Source organism: Peromyscus maniculatus, chromosome 4 (assembly GCF_049852395.1).
Source record: "Peromyscus maniculatus bairdii isolate BWxNUB_F1_BW_parent chromosome 4, HU_Pman_BW_mat_3.1, whole genome shotgun sequence".
Classification (NCBI taxonomy): domain Eukaryota; kingdom Metazoa; phylum Chordata; class Mammalia; order Rodentia; family Cricetidae; genus Peromyscus; species Peromyscus maniculatus.
This window is the reverse complement of record NC_134855.1, coordinates 46,010,631-46,031,212: the sequence shown is the minus strand read 5'-3', so window position 1 is coordinate 46,031,212 and position 20,582 is coordinate 46,010,631. Positions and strand designations below refer to the sequence as shown.

At 43.3% G+C, this 20,582-nt stretch overlaps 1 protein-coding gene across 6 annotated transcripts in view; it reads left to right on the top strand.

The window, feature by feature from the left end:
- Stk39 (serine/threonine kinase 39) overlaps positions 1–20,582 on the top strand; it is a 276,759-nt gene that overhangs the window by 51,754 nt on the left and 204,423 nt on the right. For all 6 annotated transcript variants that reach the window (XM_076569598.1, XM_006972377.2, XM_076569595.1 and 3 more), the window contains exon 2: positions 15,434–15,546. In XM_076569598.1, the coding sequence (XP_076425713.1) occupies positions 15,532–15,546 (15 nt within the window). In that variant the 5' untranslated portion in view covers positions 15,434–15,531. The remainder of the gene's footprint in view (positions 1–15,433; positions 15,547–20,582) is intronic.

The window sequence follows — 20,582 nt, the reverse complement described above, 5'->3', positions numbered from 1 at the left end:
AACAGTGATTATATATTTTATTTTAATCCTGAATGCTTTCTTCCTGCAATTATCTTCCAGTCCACCATCAACAAGCGCTGTGACTCTAGGTCCAGGTACATCCCCAGGTCCCACCATTTTCTTCTGCCAGGCTGCTTCTCCTCATGCCATCACCACCTTGGGCTTGCACATCTGTACAACTCCTTAATTCACCATGCGCCATCTGACTGTGTCACGTACAACTTCACCTCTACACAGGACCCCAGAGTGACTGTTGCTGTAAAATATAAACCAATGTAATATAAACCCTTTCTATAATGTTCCAAAGCTTTCTTCCTTGTTTATATGACGCTGTGCGTAATTGGGCCCTGCCTCCCAGCCTGGCCACTGGTGTCTCTGTCCTCTGAATTTCCCAAACTCTTGTTTGCTGCAGACAAAGGCATTAGGATGCTCATGCTGTGCTCTCCTTTTGGGATGCTCTGCCTGTAGATTTTTGTGGGGTGGTTGTTTCTCACCCCAGGTCACTAGCTCAAGACAGCTTAACTGAGTATCCTAAGTAGTTGAATGTTAACTGCAGTCAGTGTCTGTCATCACACTTACTGCAATCTAAAATTAATCTTGTTCGTGAGTTTTTGAAATCTTTATCGCCTCCCACATTAAAATGTAAACTCTGAGAGGGCAGAAAATGTATTCTGTGCTTTCTTTCCAGCAGCTTAACTAGTGCATGGTACATACTGGACACCCCATAAAATTTATTGACTAAATAGACGAGCACATATTCTCTGTTGTTTTTTTTTTTTTTTTGGTTTTTCAAGACAGGGTTTCTCTGTGTAGCTTTCACCTTTCCTGCAACTCACTCGGTAGTCTAGGCTGGCCTCGAACTCACAGAGATCCACCTGCCTCTACCTCCCGAGTGCTGGGATTAGAAATGTGTGCCACCACCGCTCGGCCCTCTGTTGCTTTTTTTTTTTTTTTTAAAGATTTATTTATTTATTTATTTATTTATTTATTTATTTATTTATTTATTTATTATAAACACAGAGGAAGGCACCAGATCTCATTACAGATGGTTGTGAGCCACCATGTGGTTGCTGGGAATTGAACTCAGGACCTCTGGAAGAGCAGTCAGTGCTCTTAACCTCTGAGCCATCTCTCTAGCCCCCTCTGTTGCTTTTGTGTGAGAAATAAATTAAAATTATTTCCAACTCCAAGATATAGTTATTCCGTGTATGGTTAAAGTAATATAGTGATTATTATACAGTCAGTAGGCACCATGCTTTCTATCACGTGTCTGCTCCTGCCTCTTTTAATGAGGGAGGATTTGTCAGAGCTCTTCGTCCATTTATATTGATCCCTCACGTCTTCCCTGGGACTAGATGCACTGAAGCGCTGGCTTTGCCACATAACGAAGTGAGACTAATTACAACATTAGGATGCTCAGTCTCTACTTTGGGTTTTTCTAGGATTTCAGTCCATATCCTATGTTAGTAGTCCATAGTTGAGAATCCAGAACTAAGAGCTTGCTCAAGAGGCTTTTGGGGTTATCTTGGTAGCAAGGTAAATCACAGAGTAGTTAACAGTCTTGTAAGCACCTGAAATTCAAGGTAGAAACATTAGTTAACTGAAAACCTGGCAGATAGTGAGGACAAAAATCTTTAAAAAGCTAAATACTTCTTTCTAAGTAGAATAAATGAAACACAAAGAAAATACAGAGGTTTACCTATTAAAAGATCAATTTAACAAGTACTTATCAATCTAATCAACATAACCACTAAAAATAGTAGTAAATGAATAACTATCTGGTCACCGAAACACGTCATCCTAACATCTCTTGGGGGAACATAGCAGACTGCTTCTAGTGTAGAGGTGTGCCACACACCTGAGTACCTGAGAGTGTAGTTTCAGTATAGGAGGGCTGAGGATATAGTTCAGTCTGTAAAGTACTTGCCATCTGGTGATGAGACTGTGACTTCAGATCCCCCCAGCACCCACATAAGAAGCAGAGTGTGGGTGCTGAAGAGATGGCTCAGCAGTTAAGAACGCTAGCTGCTGTTGCAGAGTCCTGAGTTTGGTTCCCAGCACCTACATGGCGATCCATAAACATCTGTAATACCGGTGCTGATGATCTCCTCTGGCCTCCACGGTACCAGGCACCAAGGTGCACATACATACATACGGACAAACATTCATAGTCATAAACTTAAATTAATAAAACTTTAAAAAAAAGCTACAATCCCAGTGCTGGGAGTCAGAGAGAGGAAGAACCAAGGGCTCTCTGTCCAGCCAACCAGTGAGCTCCAGTTTCAGTTACAGACACTGTCCTTTAAAACAAGGCCGTTCTCTGGATTCACACGCACATATACACCAGTGCACCCATAACCACACATACACAAATACACATGTACATGCATACATCCACACATATCCACAAAGTAGTTTCAGTAAAATATATTTGCAATGACATTTCCTTATAATACCAGGTAATTTGCATGTGTTGAATTTAGACAGTGTTGCCATTATGAAATCTATTGTATTACAGAGGGCTTAATATATACTGAATGAACAAAACCAAATGCAATGATCTGGCTGTTCTTCCGTAATTTTCTGTGTAGCCTTAGCTACTCATCCTATTTGAAGTCTCATGCTTTCTAGATTAATAAATTTCCAGAGAACAGGTATTTTTCTATTGCAACTTAGAGAAGGGAAGCTTGCTAGGTTCATGGTTCCAGAAGGACGGGGGCCATCATGGATGGGAAGAGTGAATGGTAGCAAGCAGATGAGAGCAGGATGCTGACCGTTCACCTCTGGGACCACAAGCACGAAAGAGAGAGATTACAGTGGGAACAGCACACATCTTTGGAACCATAGGCCTACCCTCTATGACCATCTTCCTCCAGCCAGGCCACGCCTCCTAAGTATCCCAAGCAGCATTATCCACGGGACACCAAGTGTTCCAGAGCCCGAGACTATGAAGCACATTTTTTTTTTTTTATCCACACCATCACAGAAGCCCAACTTAATTGTTGGAAATAATTCTAAAGTTTTTATTAGCCTTGGTCCACTGAGACAGGAAATAGACTTGTTCTTTTATCTACAGCTAGTTTCTCAAATGCAGCTGAAAGTCAAGGACTGAATGTGTATAGGATAGTTTGGAGTGGATGTTGAATTGTCAGCTGTGTAAAGCTGCTAAATACACAAAATCCTTAAATGTGGTTCCTCAGAGTGGGTTTTTTCCCTTCTGCATTCTTAAAAGCAGGAGAACCTTTCCATCTTGCTTTGCCACAGAAGCCAGGAAGTTGGTTAGTGGTCTCCAGGTCCTTTGCTTCCTTGGAAGGAGGTGAGTGCCTGGAAGCTTTGTGTTTATATAAAACTGGTGGTCCATGGACCAACAGCATCCGGTTGCTTAGGACGATACAGGAAGGTTCAGCGCAGACCCAACATATCCCCCAGGTCAACTCCTGCACGCCTTCACAGAAAGACATCCAGGTGACTCCTGTAACCATCTCACTTTGTGCAGACTCTTCACACTTTGGACCCTGACGCAAGACAGTAGGAAGAAGCCACCTTTGATCCCTTGCCAAGCTCCCGTAGAGGCGATTGTGAGACCTGAAGCTGGCTTCCATTAGGAAGAAATCCGCAGTTGAAACTAGTGGACACAGGGATTTCCAGCATGCTGGGCTTTACCCAGGGCATATCTGTTGTTCTGGGCTCTTCCTCTGGGCGTTTCTCCTCTTTATTCCTGCTAAGCCTGTGCTCTCAGCCCTCCAGGGTTGTCAAGACATTGTTGTCCTCTACAGTGTAATTTGCTCATCCCTTATAGCTGTGCTCAGCAGTCATCCCAGACTAGTGACCTGCTTTCCTGCTCTTGGTTGGAACTTTGGGGAGAAACTCATCTTGGCAAGGGAAACCAGATAAGCAGTAGTTCGGTCCCGAAGACTGAACTCTGATGCTGAGGTAAGGAAGGCAGTGTTCGAATGAATGGACTTCTCTTAAACAAAACAAAACAAAACAAAACAAAAAACTAAAAAAAAACCCCAGCTCTGTCCTTGATTAGTTAGTTTAGTTAATTGTTTAGTTACTTGCTGCTTCATAAATACAGTAGCTAGGGATGTTTAGTTACCTGAGCATTGGATACATTTTATCTTGAGCAATGAATCTTTTCTCCACAAAGAAAGTTTTCCGTGTAACAGTTACTGTGTGGTTGTAATGCTTGTATTCAGAGCCATCCACCAGCCACGCGATTCACAGCGGGGCCATTAAAAGGAAATGCACAGGAACCGGGCCTCAGCGGGATCAGGAGTGATTCTGTAGAGGTGTCAAATCGGCACATTCTCCGGATGTAGTGCTGTGAGCCCTTTCCTCACAGTGTCCTGTCCATTCCCTGGTTAGGACTCGGTGTCTGCAGTCAGGCTGCTTTGAATCAGTGTTGCCTTGGGCAAGTTACTGCTGCAGCTGGACCCGATTCCTCAATTATAAAAGCAAAAGACAGTAGTTACCTTCCTCTTTGCAAGGTTCTCAGTACTAACTGCTGTTATACATTCAAGGGTAATGTAAAAATTTGGGTTTGACACATACTCGTTAAACAGTGTACAGACTGTCGCTCGTACTGTGATTATCCTAGACACTTGGATGGAGGTTGTGGGCACACCAATGACCTTTAAAAGAAGGCCTCCAAAGTTAAAATTCATGCTTAGCCTATAGGTTCTAATGTAATCAGTTGGGAGAAAAGATCTCCACACCCCATTATCCATCATCTGCTTTTGAGACCCTGAATTCCAAGCATAGTGTCCAGAGTGATGGTTCCTTCCTTTTAATACAAAGCCAGTATGTGTGGAAGTAGGAACTCTTTGTGTTCACACTCTTCCCATTTCAGATGGCTTAAGGTTGGAGCAGTACGACAAACTAGAGGCCACTGCCATGCTGTGCCTGTTTCAAAGTGGGACACTTGTGCCTTTTGGCTTTTGCCAGTGGGTGTATCTGTTTATCTGTGCGAATGGTAATGGACATTCCTTTGTGGAATGTTGGCTTCCATTTGGCTGATTTAATCAGTAGAACAAGTGGGTTTTGCTGGGAGGAGCTACTGCCCCCTCAGAGCAGAACAGGAAAGTTTTCAGTCTTGCCAGAGGTGGGTGAGGACTTCAGTATGACCCTTGGCTGAATGTAAAAATCAGACTTTTCTCTGTAGACTGTTTCTCTGTGGAATGTGCGCATCCTATGGTTCAGGACCTGATAAAGTATGTCCTGAGACAGGGATGGAGGGTTGTCGCGGCCCTCTGCCTGGCACCACGTTCCCCTGTTAGAAGTTTTCCATAGAAGGCTCCTGTTTATACTAATCTGACGTTTATACTAATCTGACACATTTTGTGTGGTCCTGTCCATGTCCCCCCACCCCCCCATACTGAATTCGTCCTTAAAGTGGGAGATTCCCAGCCTATTCTGACAGCACCTGGCTCCTCAGGGTAAGCTGTGCGGTGACTCCTGACTCCAGAACTGAATGAGGTGTCCTGCAAACAAGAAGTGCTTTGGGACAGGCGGCTTCCAAGACCTGGTGCTCAGAGTTCCCTGCTGCACCCTGGCAGCTACTGGTTTGCACAAGGAACAGTGCAGAGGAGGGGTCAGCATGGGGATTGGGTGCTCTTGGCGGCACCCCCTCTTTGTGTGGATCCAGAATGGAACACACTTCTCCCTCCCTGGTCCACCAATGGCCTCCCCAGGGGCGGGATGATAGTTGTCAGAGCCTTCGGTTTTCTAAGCAGTGGCTGAAGGACCACCGGCATGTAAGTGCCAGGATGAAGGGCGTGGGGCATCTCTGGGAGCCTGGAGGAAGTGACTGGCTCTGCTTGAGGTTCTTCCAGAAGGCTTCAGCTCAAGTGCTTCGTCGTCAGTGCCTGGAGTATATTGTTGCCCCTTTTTTCCTTCATAACAAAACAGGGTGCTGTTTGCTAGTGGAGAGCTTGTGTGTTTTTACTGCAAGAGGTAGTCTCAGCATTGAAGTCAAATTCTAGCAAACAGTTTTATCTTTGAGGGGCTCGACCTACTTGAGTGCTTCAGACTTTCTACGTTCTGGTGCTGGTGCGCTGAAGCCTCCCTCACACATGCTATGGCATGCGCTACCACTGAGTGGTCAGTGCATTTTTAATTGGCAAGTAATCGTATTCACAGAGGTGTGTGTCTTCCATATATTATTTAAGAAAAAAAAAAAAAAGAACCTGCTACTAATCACATTGAGTTGGGTGCAGTTTAGCAGCATCATAGCACATATTTAGCATTCTGAAAGCTTAACTCATGCTTATCATTTACCTAGATGTCCCCCAAAATAATGTTCATTATTGATGACTGTCAAACTGTTACCCGGTTTTCTTTGTGACAGACTTCCCAGTCCGTGTCCCTCCTGCAGGAGATTTGAGCACAGTTCTCCCTTCCTGCTCTTCACTTGTTGGGTTAGTGTAGTTTGAAACCGAAGGTGAGCTTGGTTACATTCTTTCTAGCTTGATTCCATAGCCCCGTTTCCTGGTATCTCACTTCAGATCAGAACCTGGGGCTGCTTTTTGTTTTTCCGTGGCATTAATTAGGTGGTTTTCTGATGAGTTCCATACAGGGGCCACCTTGCTTGTTGAGGACTGTGACCTCTAAATGCCTTGCCAAGCTGGCTTGCTCAGGAAGGTCAGAGGTGAAACTTAAGGATGTTTTGCCGTCTCTGTGTCTCTGTCTGTCTGTCTGCCTGCCTGCCTCGATCTCTCTCTCCCCGCCCCCCACCTTAACCCTTTTCATTAGTTTGGCAAAGGCAGAAGGGCATATAGCTTAGCTGTGACACGTACAAGGTCACCATGTCTGTGGCTGTGTTGGAAAATGTGGCTTTGCTGTGTCGGACTCCGTGTAGCCTCCCAGTATTGTCCATTCGTGTAGACAGAGCGCCCGTACCATCTCTTTTGTACATTAACGCATATAGCAGCTGACATTTGCAGTGTGATAAATTTTATTGGTGCGTATTATTTGCACATAGTACTGGGGTTTATAAGGGGATTTCCATGTCCATATATAATGTATTTTGAGCGTGTTCCCTCCTATACACCTCGGCATCCTTTGTCTTCCTGACCCTCTTCCCATTCATTCATTTTCCTAGTCAGTTTTGCTTCCACTTTCATGTCATACATAGATGTGATTCTACATATGTAACATGTGGCATGTCATACAGTTCACACATGAGATATATTATTTTACTTTCATGTCATTTATATACGATTTTTATGTGACTATATAAAATTCAGGATCCATGAGTCATAAATAATGTGCCATGTTTGTCTGAGATTGACTTAGTTCCCTTAATCTCAGAGTCTTCATTTCCATCTGTTTTGTTGCAAAGAATATGATTCTGTTATTTACGACTTACCATGAAGTCTCAGATGAGCATATTTTACGTTATGTCCAGTTTGGTTTCATGTACCAAGGTCCTGCTTTCTTGCTTCCTTTTTTTTTCTTCTCCTGTGCTATTAGCTAGATGGTTTTTGGTGAGTTTAGCTATTGTGAACAGTGCTTCAATAAACACCAATGTGCAAGTATCTCTGTGATAGGCTGACTCAGAGTTCTTGGGCAAATGCCCAGGAGTGGTATAGATGGGTGATATGATAGATGTATTTTTAGTGTTTTGAGGAACCTCCATGCTGATTTCCACAGTCCCTGGACTGGTTCACAGTTCCACCAGGGCTCTCTAAGGGTTCCCATTTGTCATTAGCCTTGCCAGCATTTACTCTTTGTCTTCTTTATGGACTGCCATTCTGACTAGGGTGAGTCTGGAGTCTCGGTGTAGTAGCAATTTGCATGTCTCTGATAGCCAGTACTAGTTGGTTGGACATATTTTCACATGTTGATTGGCCAGTTGTCCGTCGTCTTATGTGTTTATTTGTATTTGTGTGTGCTCGTGTGTTAAGGCCAGAGAACGTGAGATGTCTTCCTCAGTTGCTGTCCACCTTCCTTTTTGAGACCGAGCGTCTCACAAACCTAGAGTTTATTGATGTAGCTAGATTTGCTAGCCAGCCGGAACAAGGGATCCTCACGTCTCTTCCTTCCTAGGAATTATAGGCTGGGATTATAGGCTCGTGTGATTGGCTTTCTTTACACAAGTGCTGGGGATCCAAACTGGGGTCCACATTCTTGTGCAGCAAGTACTTTACCATCTGGACCATCACCATCATACTTCAACATTAGCCGGCACGTTGGTAGGTTCGCTTGGTTTTGGGTTACTTAGTTTTTTTAAGTGTGTTGTGTATTCTAGATACTTATCCCTGGTCACACCTGAATTTAGCAAAGATTGTCACCTGTTTCGTAGGATGCTCCTTCACTTGGTTGTTGCCTTTGCTGTGCAGAAGCACTAATTCACGATGTCTAGTTTGTTGCTGTTGTTTCCTGTGCAAATAGAGTTCTTTCCAGACAGCCCCAAGCTGCACCTGGAGGTGTTTTCTCTACTTTTTTCTCTTAACAGTTTCAGCATTTCAGGTATTCCATTACGGTCTTTGATCCATCTGAAGTGGGTATTTGTACAGGGTGCGAGATACGGATCAAGTTTCACTCTCTTACATGTGAATATTTAATTTCCCAGCACCATCAAACCAGTTATGTGATTAATTATCATCTAGACAGATGACAGCTTTATGTGCATGACCTAATAGATGTTTTAAAATTTGGACCATCAAGTAAGAATGGGTACTGCTGGGAAACCAAATACCAGTCTTATTTTTAAGCAAAATGTGGCCCGAGGGAAGCTTCTGCTTGACTCAATGTTTGTATGTTGAAAACAGCAACAACAAATGTACCACCAACCTTAACAATTGGGGAGATCTCACACAAATCAGGCTTTACAGCTTTTCTCCAAGTTCAGACAAGGTTTCCAGGCTAAGTGGCTGTACCTCTGTAAATCTCACGTGTATCCATTCATCAACACCTCCCCTGGTCAGTTTCTGGCCCTCCTGTGACTGGTTGGCTTTGTGGGCTGTAAGGGTGGATATAAATAGAACCGAGTAAGCTGGGGAAAGAGGGCTGGAAGAAAGCGTGTGAGCCAAGGCCATTTGTTTTGTGTACAATACACCACATGCCAACACTTCTATAAAGAAAACCTGATATGGCTCTGGACTGTACTCACTGGCAGAGTAGGTATATGGCTGATGAACATAATTAAGGAGCCTTTCTGTGTGCTGGGAAAGGCCCTAGCCCTTATTAAGTTTGGCTTGGTGATCCTCATCTAAGTACGGGGTGATGATAGACTTCTTTCCAGTGGCCACCGTGAATGTCAGAGGTGAATGCCATGCCCAGACCCAGCTGTACAACTTAGGGGGAAGTTGTTACTGGGAAATCAACTATATCCTGACTTTAACGTAAACCAACTTCGTTGTGGATTAAGTGTGCGTGCGTGCGTGCGTGCGTGCGTGCGTGCATATGTGTGTGTGTGTGTGTGTGTGTGTGTGTGTGTGTGTGTGTATAACATTCTAGGTGTTACTGGTTATTAGAGGGAAAGATACTGCTTATTATAAGAGAATGTTCTTTTAGCACAAGAGCTGAATAAATTAGGGTACATCAATGCCATGGAATATTATACATTATTAAAATGACAAGTTGATGGGATACCATGTGACCTGGACAGACTTCCTTAAAGAACAATGCTAGCTGTACTTTGTGTGCCAACTTGATACAAGCTAAATACAAGCTAGATACAAGTTGGCTTTGTGTGCCAACTTGATACAAGCTAGAGTCATCAGAGAAGAAGGAGCCTCAGGTGAGGCAATGCCTCCATAAGATCCAGCTGTAAGGCATTTTTTCCTTTAGTGATCAATGGGGGAGGGACCAGCCCATGGTGGGTGGACCAGCCCATGGTGGGTGGTGCCATCCATGGGCTGGTGGTCCTGGGTCCTATAAGAAAGCAGACTGAGACATTCATGAGGAGAAAGCCAGTAAGCAGCATCCTTCCATGGTTTCTGCATCAGCTCCTGCCTCCAGGATCCTGTCCTGTTTGCGTTCCTGTCCCGACTTCCTTCAGTGATGAACAACAATGTAGAAGTATAAGCCAAATAAACCCTTTCCTCCCCAACTTTCTTTTGGGTCATGGCATTTTATCACAGCAACAGAAACCCCGACTCAGACACTAGCTAAAATTTAATTAGGGCTTATTGTATACTGGACACAACTCCAAGGGTTTCTCATGAATTAATTTGCTAGATCCTGACAACCCCCTTTAAGCTGGGTATTCTTACCACCATCTAATAGATAAGAAACTGAGGCATGGAGAAGTTAAATAATCCATCCAAGGATAAACAGTTAATATGATGTAGTTTTAGGGTGTGAACCTATGTAATCAATGGTCAGAGATGGTTTAATGTTATGTCTTAGGATAGATACTAAAGTTGACTACATCAAGTCTTACTATAGAATACTAATTCATCAATCAGTGCTGCCGGATTCTCTGAGTGATCTTTTGCATTTTAGGTTCTCCTGAAGAAGTATTTAGCCTTTGGCTTCCAACTGTAGAGTTCTTTTTCTTCCCTTCAAACCAACAGAACCTTCCTGCTGCTAACTAAGCACTGGTTCTGACCCAGAAGAGCTTTGGCCTGAGTCCCTTAGGTGCTATACACATCCAGCCTGTCAGTAAAGTTGGCCTTCTTCATGGTTTGCAGGGAGCATCGAGTCCCAGCAGGAGTGCCTTATATATTTACTGGGTTGCTGTTTTCCGGGAATGGGAAACTTGCTATTGAGCCATGCAAGTAGATTTTTATTAGTCCATTAAGGAAGTTAAAGTTTAGATATTAGGTCTAAAGTCACAGAGGGAATCCATACCTTTGATGAGCAGAATCTTCATTGTGGTAACTTGAATGAGAATGGCCCCATAGACTCATGTTTGAATGCTTGGTTCTCAGTTAGTGGAACTGTTTGGGAAGGATTAGGTGTGGCCTTGTTGGAGGAGGTGTGTCGCTAGGGTGAGCTTTGAATTGTAAGCAAGCCTCCAATTGAATGTTTTCTTTATAAGAATTGCCTTAGTCATGCGTCTTTCACAGCACTAGCACAATGACTAAGACAGTCATCCAACCTCGTTTTTCAAGCTCTTGCTAACCTAAGATGTGCAAGGTACAGTGATTTACCAAAGGCCCTTCAGGTGATTCTTGCCTCTGGTTACTGACTTAATTAGGTCAGAACTTGTAATTAGCAAGGCATTCACCACAGGTGTCAGTGGGAGCGTGGCTAAGAATAGACACTGAATGGCTTTGTGTCAGTCTTCTGGGGCTGCTATAACAAAATATCATAGTTCAAGTGGCCTGAACCACAGACTTAAATTTACTTCCATAGTTCTGGAGTCTGGGCCGTGTAGCTCAAGGTGCTGGCCAACTTGTTTTCTGTGAGTCCATCTTCCTGTATGCAGACCCAGTACCTTTTCTCTGGGTGGGAAGAGAGGAAAGTGAATTTTTCCTTGTCAATTATGATACTAATATGATACAGATGAACCTTTGATTTCTATGCCATCCCACAAAACTCCTTTTTCTAAGTTTATTGTGGGTTGGGGCTTTTTTTTAAAAAAAAAAAAAACAAAACATATGTATTTTTAGTCTGTAGCAAAAGCTCAGGCCACTGGAGCTGCCTAGCCTGGTCTTTATTCTTCACAGGAAATGATCGTGTAGAAGGCTTTATTCCACTTGCATCAGGAGCAGTCACCTTTGGACTTTCATCTTCTAGTGAATTGCCTGCCACATGGTAGGGCTTTAGCTATTTGCTGATGAATTAATATCAGTGATGACTTCTTGTTGCCTTTTTGTACCTGAAGTTTTCTTGTGGCTGTTAAGTCCATGCTTTCAAGTTAGGTAGCCAGGGCGTGGTGTTTCAAGGGGTCGTTACTGCATTAGATCCTGTGAGCAGTGGTTTATATAAGGGAAATGGTTCTAAGTTAAGTATGAAGGAATAAGGTGCTGGGGGGCTGTGTGATGGGAGGGGAAGGGGAAGTCACAGGAGACCCACACTAAGACATTGGCTTGTGGTTAAAGATAAAATTTGCATCTCTGTTTCTAATTTTCACAACAGAAAAGCATGATACTATTATGTTTCTCAGTTTCTCTTAAGTTGTTTAGGAATAAGACATTTTTGTAGCAGCACTACATGCAAGGAGGAATTTGTTACATGGGTCACAGAATTAAGAACTTTGACCTTTCTCTTTAGACATTTCTGGCAACACTGATAGGATCTCTTTCTCTTTCTTTCTTACTCTCTCTTTCTTTCTCCTTCCTTCCTTCCTTCCTTCCTTCCTTCCTTCCTTCCTTCCTTCCTTCCTTCCTTCCTTCCTTCTTTCCTTCTTTCTTTCTTTCTTCTTTTAATAAAAGAAACACTGAAGTCTGTGTTAGTTTATTTCAAACTTATTGAAATCCAAAGTTACGAAACTAAATGACATATCCAGAAAGTATTTCTTTTGGTAACTCCAAGTGTGAAGGCAGCTGTGCAGTTTCCTGGTGCTTACCTCAGTTCAAGCAACAGTCCAAACGAGGAAATGAGACTACACCCCCCCAAAAAAACAGACCTGCACCCTGGTAATGAGCTGAAGGAAACTGTCACAGTCTGTGATCGCCGTGATTTCTATCTAAACCTTAGAAGCTGTTCTTTGCCTGGCATTGCCAAAGAAATGAATTGACACAGATTGACTTAAAACTGCCTGAAAAGACGGAGGAGATCATTTTTTTAGTTTGACATAGGGACCATCACCCTATAGAATGTTTTAATTCACTTTGCACGGGAGTCTGGAATAAAATGAGAAATATTCAAGGCTTCCCAGTCCCAAGGATGATAGTTATTAGGAATGCACCATGGAATGTTAGGGAGTCGTATTTCAACATTAAGCAAAGGCTCTGTTGAACATTTCTTGCTTCCATCTTACTTCACATTGCTAATAATTGTTTATTTCCTGGATTTCTAAGCCTACATTTTAAGGCTTCCTTTTAATCTCTTCAGCAAAGTACATAAAGATCCTTAAAGCAAAACTGCCTTATTGTTTCCAAATGGCCCTTTGAAAAATTTGAAAGTCACCTCTTCCTTTAGTGTCAAAGCATGGATTTCCTTTTGGGACTCTTCACTTTAGTACAGCAGGCTTCCAAGTTTCGATCACGACTCACAGTAGAACATGCTTTGAACCAAAGCTGCACAAAGCTGTTCTTCACCCCTCGTTGGCAAGCTGCATTCTGAAGCTTCCTTCCAGAACCCACACCGAATTCATGACCAGTGTGTCCTGGCTGGCAGTTTGGAACAAAACACACACACACACACACACACACACACACACACACACACACACACACACACACAACTGGCATGCCTTGTTCTGAAGTTCCAAGACTATGTTTTTCAATTATTGCAGGAAGGAAAAAAAAATGCCTTCTCTTTTGCCTCACTGTGAGGGGATAGACTTGGTCATTGGGATACCCTCTCCTTTTAACTTGGTTCTTGATGCCTTTCGTAGTTAAAGGTATCTTCTGGATTCAGAGTGAAAGCTCCTAGCATTCAGTAGATGATTATATCCTTTCTTGCTATCGCAGTGGGCTTCTGCCATCGAGCTTCATAGTTACTGTGTAGAGATGAAAGCCACGATTCTTTAGTTGGCTGTAATTCTAAGGCAGTAAGAGTCTCATAGAGCTGGAGACTTCTCACTTCTGCTTTTGAGAATTCTTATTTGTGGCCACATTCTTGAATGTATTAGTGGAAGTCTGGCTTTGTATGTCAAGGGCAGATGGAAGGGTCTGATGTTATAGCCACCTGTTCCGTCCTCTCTGAGAGCTAGCTTGCTTTCTCTTCTTCAGTTGCACTGATTAGAAGATACTCGGGACTGAGTATTAAGGGAAGAAGAGAGGAATAGGGAAACCGATGCCAGCCGCTAGTTAAAATGTTTGTTGATTTCTCTGCTGGGTCCCAGGGCCACCTCTAACCAGCTACTTAGCACTTTCTCTGTGGCTCCCTTCACTGACAGTCTCTTGTTCTGGGGACTGGAAGACACATTTCGCTATCAGCAGGACTCTTTTGCGGTGTTTGAATTGATATCTGGAACATTCTGGATCTAACCCAAGTCTATGGTCTGTGAGGCCAGCTTGGTGGGACGGAGGCTTACCGAGGCCCCGAGTTTGGGAGAGGAAGGCCGTGTGGCACAGCAGTGCTCTTCCTGTTCCTGGAAGGGAGGCTCGCTGACACCTTTTCTCTAGGTTGGTTCTCTCTGGTTGAGCCATTGAGTACTGAAGAAATATTTTCCTGGCAAGGCCAAAGCAAGCGAGGAAGGGCAGGCTGTGCTCTGGCTTGTGGGAAGTAGACAAACAGCACAGATGTGGGCGTCTGGCACACTGACTCAGATCCCAGCCCAGGTACTTCCTTAGTAGCTATGTGACCTTGGGCAACGTTGCCAGGCTCCCATTTTCTCACATATAAAATGAGGCTGATAGAATAAAAACGTTCAAGCTTTAACGGGAATTTTAGGGCTACAGTGCTATTTGCCGAGGTGGTCAGCACGTGGGGTTCACACAGCTTGGTCTTCTGTGTGTGGAAGCCTTGAAGGGAGAGAACCAGGTGGGAGCACTGAGCTGATCCTCCAGGTCCCTACCTGCCTAGGTCAGCAGTCCCCAGCTGATGTGGGCAGGGGTGCACACCACCACCTTTCCTAAATCAGCACGTCCAGGTGAACGTTAGAGAGTCAGTCACATCTGTCCCCTTTTGTACAGTCCCGGGCTCAGGCTGCATTCTTTTATTGGACATCTAGGAGTAGGAGAGAACTTATGTGCTTGGGATGCCATTTTTTGCTTTCATCCGTGGAATTAAGATGCCTTACTCTGGGGTCTTTGGCCCTGATGGAATAGAAATCTGATTAGAGGCTCTTGGTATTGTGCCATAAATCATTACCCTTCTACATTCTGTTCCTATAAAACACAGATAACAATGCGGCTCCATCTTTTAGGAGTTTGAGTGCATTAGCTAATGATCAAGAGACCTCAAAAATACCAAATTTCCATGAGTGCCAAGAAATTTTGTAATGACACATTTGCATTATTTTGCTGGACATCCTTAAGAGCTGCGTTTTAAACAAGAGAAACCTTGGGCGGATTTCTCGTTTCTTAATTGGAGAGCAAGAGCTGAACCCCTGGGAATGTTTCAGGATGTTAACTCTCAGGAGCTTGGGGGAAGTCCTGAAGTAGCCCAGGAACAACTGGCTTGGGTTGCACAGACCTGGAGGACGAGTGTGAGATAGAAGTGTAGTTGTGTCCTCAGAGAGACACCTGGAAACCTTTTTCCTCTAGGAAATCATTTTAGGACTGAAGGGCTTCTTCCAAGATGTCACTGGTAATGTGCTGAATCCCTTCAGTCAGAGCCTTAAAAGAACAGACATTTTAGAAAAGAAGTGCACACGTGGTGATAAACTGGTGCCATTTGTTAGCTGACGTGTTTTATTTTGTTTCAGGCAGCGGAGCGACAGCCGTGGTTCAGGCCGCCCTCTGCAAACCCAGGCAAGAACGTGTAGCCATAAAGCGGATCAACCTGGAAAAATGCCAGACGAGTATGGATGAGCTATTAGTGAGTATAAGGGGAGGGGATGCCTGCTGCTGGCTCTTCCTGGGCAAGCAGGAAGACCTGGGCTTGTGGAGATGGGTGAGACGAGAGCACAGTGTGGTGGTGGTGGATAGGGTTTCTTGGGAATCTACCACAACCCTGAGTCTTTCTCTACCTCATGAATAAGTAGCTCTGATGTGCAGTATTCAGGCTGCACAGCCCCAGTGGTCTCAGCGTGACACTCCATTTTATACACATTCTATGTACAAAGGAGCACATTCCACACGCTGACCTGAGGTCATGTGATTTCTGACCCCAGAGTTCAGATGTCTGCCTTCTTCTGGGCCTTATCTAAGAGTTCATGACACAGCAATGAATTCCTCCAGAAGTATTTTTTTTTTGGTCATTTCTGCTTTTATAAGTCACAAAATCATATACAACTTTAAGTTTTTGGTTTTCTTTTTTTCTTTTGTTGTAATGTACTATAGATTGCATTTGGCTGACGATACAAGTTTGTTACTTTTATGTGGTTCCCTTGTATCTCCATTTGAAATGAAGCACTTACATAAATAAATAAATAAATAAATAAATAAATAAATAAATAGCTGGAGCTTGTCTGTGTAGCTCTGACTACAGTAGCATTGGTTGGTTGAAGGAACATTTGCTTTGGGCTTAACTGACTCATTATTAAATGAACAGCTTAGCAAATGGTTATTAGTTACCCAGCAAACTGTGAAGGGTTTTAGAGCTTAATCTCATAAATATAGTTGTCTTTCTGTCTGCCAGTTTCATTTTTTTTCCCTTTTGGCCATTTATTTCAGGATAAAACTGCAGTGGAGGAGTTAACTGATGGGTTATCCCGACACTAATCCCAGCACAAATATTAGTCCAGTAGCACCATACAAGCTACAAAGTATAATGACAGTTGGCTCCACATAAAGAAGCCTTTTGTTTTATTCTACACTGGGAATGGAATGCCATTAACAAGAGCTTTTTGTCTCTCCTCAGAATATAGCTTTTATTTCAGGCTTAATTACAGTACACTATAGTATAAATTAAGTTCAAGGGTAAAGCTGTACTTTTCCAGATCTGTTTGGCCTTCCATTTTTAATAAGTTACACAATGCATAGATCTCACTGAGATTGAAGCAAAGGACTGCCAGCCAAAGCCCAGATTAAAGCAAGGGCTTCTGCAATTAAATGCTAATTTAAAAAGTCATTCATTTATTTTTTTTCTTCCCTCTCAAAATTTCAGCTGTGCACGGCTTAATGGGCATCAATGCTGCATAGGACTTATCTGTATCTGACGGTGTAGCGACCAGCACAATTGTGCCTTTGTCGTTCACCAGCCCTCAAGGTCACCTTCCCTGAGTGGAAAAAGCACTGACTGAACCGTGGGGAGAGTTGGGGCCCCTGCTTCAGCCACTAGCTTGTTTTTAACTTCAGTTGCATTGCCTAATAGCTTTGGGTCATTTTAAGAGAGAGCTGAACTGGAAGATCTTGAAGGTCTCTTGGGAGTCTTCAAATTCTGTGGCTGTGCATGAGGGTGCATAACTTTTTTTCTGTTTTTGTTGTTTGTATTTCAGTGTGAACTGTACATTAACATTTGTGCACAGCCCAGCCACCTTTTCATTACCAGCCGGATATTCACATCGAGTGTACAGTCGGAGTGCCCTTGCACCGCAGTCTGGGAAGCAGCTTTGGGGCTGCACTGCTGCTGTGGTCTGGGCTCTTTCAAGCTCCTGGTTGCCCAGGGCTGTTGGTAGTTTTTTTTTTTTTTTTAATGACAGTTGACTAACAAGCCCGATGGCCCAGTTAGGGCCAGATTGGAGACCAACAGAGACTTCCTTACTCTAGTCTCTTTCTTCCATTTCCTAGGGCCAGAAAGCTTACCATCACAGGCTGTAGGCAACGTAGCTGTCCAGTTAAGGACTGGGCTCTTTATTCCTTTGTGCTTGGCTCCATCAGTCTGTCTGTTGGCAGTGGTCAGTTTATTTTTCTGACCCCGTTTCTCTCACTGTAGGGCCCATGCTGTAGAGAATACATGCATACTTATTTATTATAAGTATAATAAAATACATGTAATAAATAAATATAATAAAGTGATGGTGAAATTTCCAGTTTAAAGGATGCTCATTTAATAAATGCATTGCTTTGGTCTTTACATGACATTGAACCTTTGCTCTTTCAGTGCTTTGGTCTGGAGACGGTGGGGGGAAGGAAGCTGGTCCTTCAGGATATACTATGATTCCTAATTTCTTGTCACACAAAAAATGATTAAGGATTTGGAGTCTAGCCTGCCCAAGGTCATTAATTTAGCCTGCCCTTGCGGTCCAGATGATTGACACGGGAGCTTTGTGTGGAACAGAGCCACCGTGTCCTTTCGACGTCCAGTACTGCTGTTGCTTGCACTTTCATTATTCCCGTGGTTTCACATTTTGGCAGTGTTTGGACATCCGGTAGCCCAGTAATCCTTTAATTCCATGAGTGTGTATTATCTCCAGGTTGGGGCACTGCATCCTCTCACAGAGGGTGTCATGTGTTAACTGGAAACCATTGTTCTTAGAAGAAACAATGGCCACTGGGGTCTTTATCTTGTGAGAGCATTATGTCATAGAAGTCACAATTATCAACTATTTACTAGTTCTTGGAACATCTGCCTCCCTCAAGGAAGTTTTCACCCCCTGATGCCTACTCCCTGGTCTGTTCCCAAGCCTAAATTCTCTCCCGGGGTTTATGGCCCTTGTCCCATGGTAAGGGGAATCTACATGCAGAGCCATCTGTAATGCCACACAGCAGTTTTGGACAGTTGACCACACAGACTCACTGTCCCTTTGACTGTGGTCATGGCCTTGGCTCCAAGTGTTGCTGAAGAAGGAGACAAATTGTTAAAAGTCTTAATCACTGTGCCAGTTTCTCCAAGAATATAAATGTCAGATGAGCTCATTGGCACTGAATAACTGCTGATTTAAACTTATCTGTTGAAAATGAATTCTGCTATAATTCTTCAAGGTTAAGCTGGTTGAAGATATAAAAATACATTTATCTCTTTATTGGATACTTACTTAAGCATCATTTCTGTAGTACCCTTAGTCTATGAGAAAGTTAAGTTGCAGGTGTGTATATTGAATTTCAAGGCTAGTTGTTCATGTAAAACTTGGTTTTATGCAATTCAACAGTAATTAGAGGCGAGCACTCCACAGTGAATGGTTTCATTCAAGTATTGGCTGACATTTTAGTACTCTAAACTTGTGCTCTCTGTATCCTTTTTGCATTTTTCTTGTCATTTTGGAGTTTACCTATAACTGATAATAGCCTGTCAGGATGAAATGATTGTGGTGGGTAAGGTGTATGGCTGGTCTGCTCACCATGGTCTACTCACCCATTCCACAGTGATACTGCTATGAATGGAAATTTGAAGTAGCATATCACCTCTGGAAGATATTTTTAGTTTTGAAGCAGGAATTCATACACTTCAGCCTTACCAACTGCTACAGAAGCTAGAGGTCCCTGTTCCGTGGGAAACCCTGGGCTAGCAAATTGACCTCTTCATGTGGGGAGACGAGAAGTGGGGTTGTTGAGTAGTGGCTGTCTTTCTTTCCCTCCATTGGTTTCCAGCCACTTGAGCAGATTGATAGACAGATTGCCGGCTCTCCAGTGGGAACTTGAGACTTGACTCAATGAGTCTGACCCATTGTCCTGAGGACTGGTGAGCTCCCAGTGGAGAGGGCTATGAGCTTCTTCCCCAGTTTGTGGTCAGCCGCAAAGGGTAGGCACACTATCCCAGGGCGCTTTTGACTTTTCTTAAAACCTGTTATGTAAGTGAAGAATTAATCATCTTTTTTTAAAGGCACTTGTCTTTTCAGACCTTCATCAGATGATAAAACTAATTCCATAAACATACCATTCATTTTTATTTACCTTATAATTCGACTCTGTCCCAGCCATCAGAATGCTGCCCTTTACATTATCTGCAGGCTGCTGAACATTTTTGACTCACCTGCTAATTTGGCTGTTTTGTTTTTGGTTTTGTTAGAATGTTGTTTTGTTTTGTTTTGACAGGATCTCACCATGAAGCCCATATTTGCCCTACACTTGACTTCTCCTGCCTCAGCTTCCTACACGCTAGGATTATAGATGTGTTGCCCAGCATCTTCTTGAACCCTAGGCTTTAACCATACACTCACCTCTTAACTTTAAAAAAAAAAAAAAAAAAAAAAAAAACCTTGAGTTCCTACGTTTTTAGTCTGTCTTTGGTTGAGTTATGGGCAACTCAGCTTCATCTTCTCATCCATCCATGTACAGCAATGCCATTGAATATGCAGTTTAATCATTAGGCTGTACATTGTAGGAGAGAACCTCACCCAGGAGATGAAGCACTTGCCTCTTTAAGAGAGCAAGGCAGTGGGAGCAGGAGAGAAAAGAAAAGAAAGAAGAAAGGGAAAAACTAATTGAGGGATTACATTATGAAATCATGTAATGGGTTTTGCTTGTGATGGAGGACAGATGTGAACAAAGTCATTTGAAAGGGAACAATGACAATACAAAGTGATGGCTGCTGAAACTGTGGTGAGGAAAAAAGGTCCCAGAGCCAGCGGACTTGCCTACTCCCACTTACCCTCAGATGCTGCTACCTGGGGTAGGGTGAACTCACTTTCACCCCAGGCCTCCATCTCCTTCGAAGAGAATCACACTAGATGGCAAAAATTATGGTTCTTTTAAAGCTTAGTTCTTTAAAAACATACCCTTCGAAGATTCACTTAAACAAGAATACAAATTCCTAGCAAGTCGCGCTTACATTGAATGTAGTTATTGTGCTGTGCCAGTGAAAGTCTATTGTCCAGTCCTAGACTGGGGCTTGCAGTGCGCCCTCTTCTTCCCTAGGTATGGAATGACAGTCTTTCAGTCTCTTAAGTTGCCTTCAATTGTCAGAGTTCTGGCTTTTGCCCTTCTCTTTCTCCGTCCTCCTTGGAAAGGCAGTTTGCTCTGTCTCAGACGAGATTCATCGATTAATCATGACTTTTTTTTCCCCTCCTCAGCAAAAAGACATTTGCTTTCTGC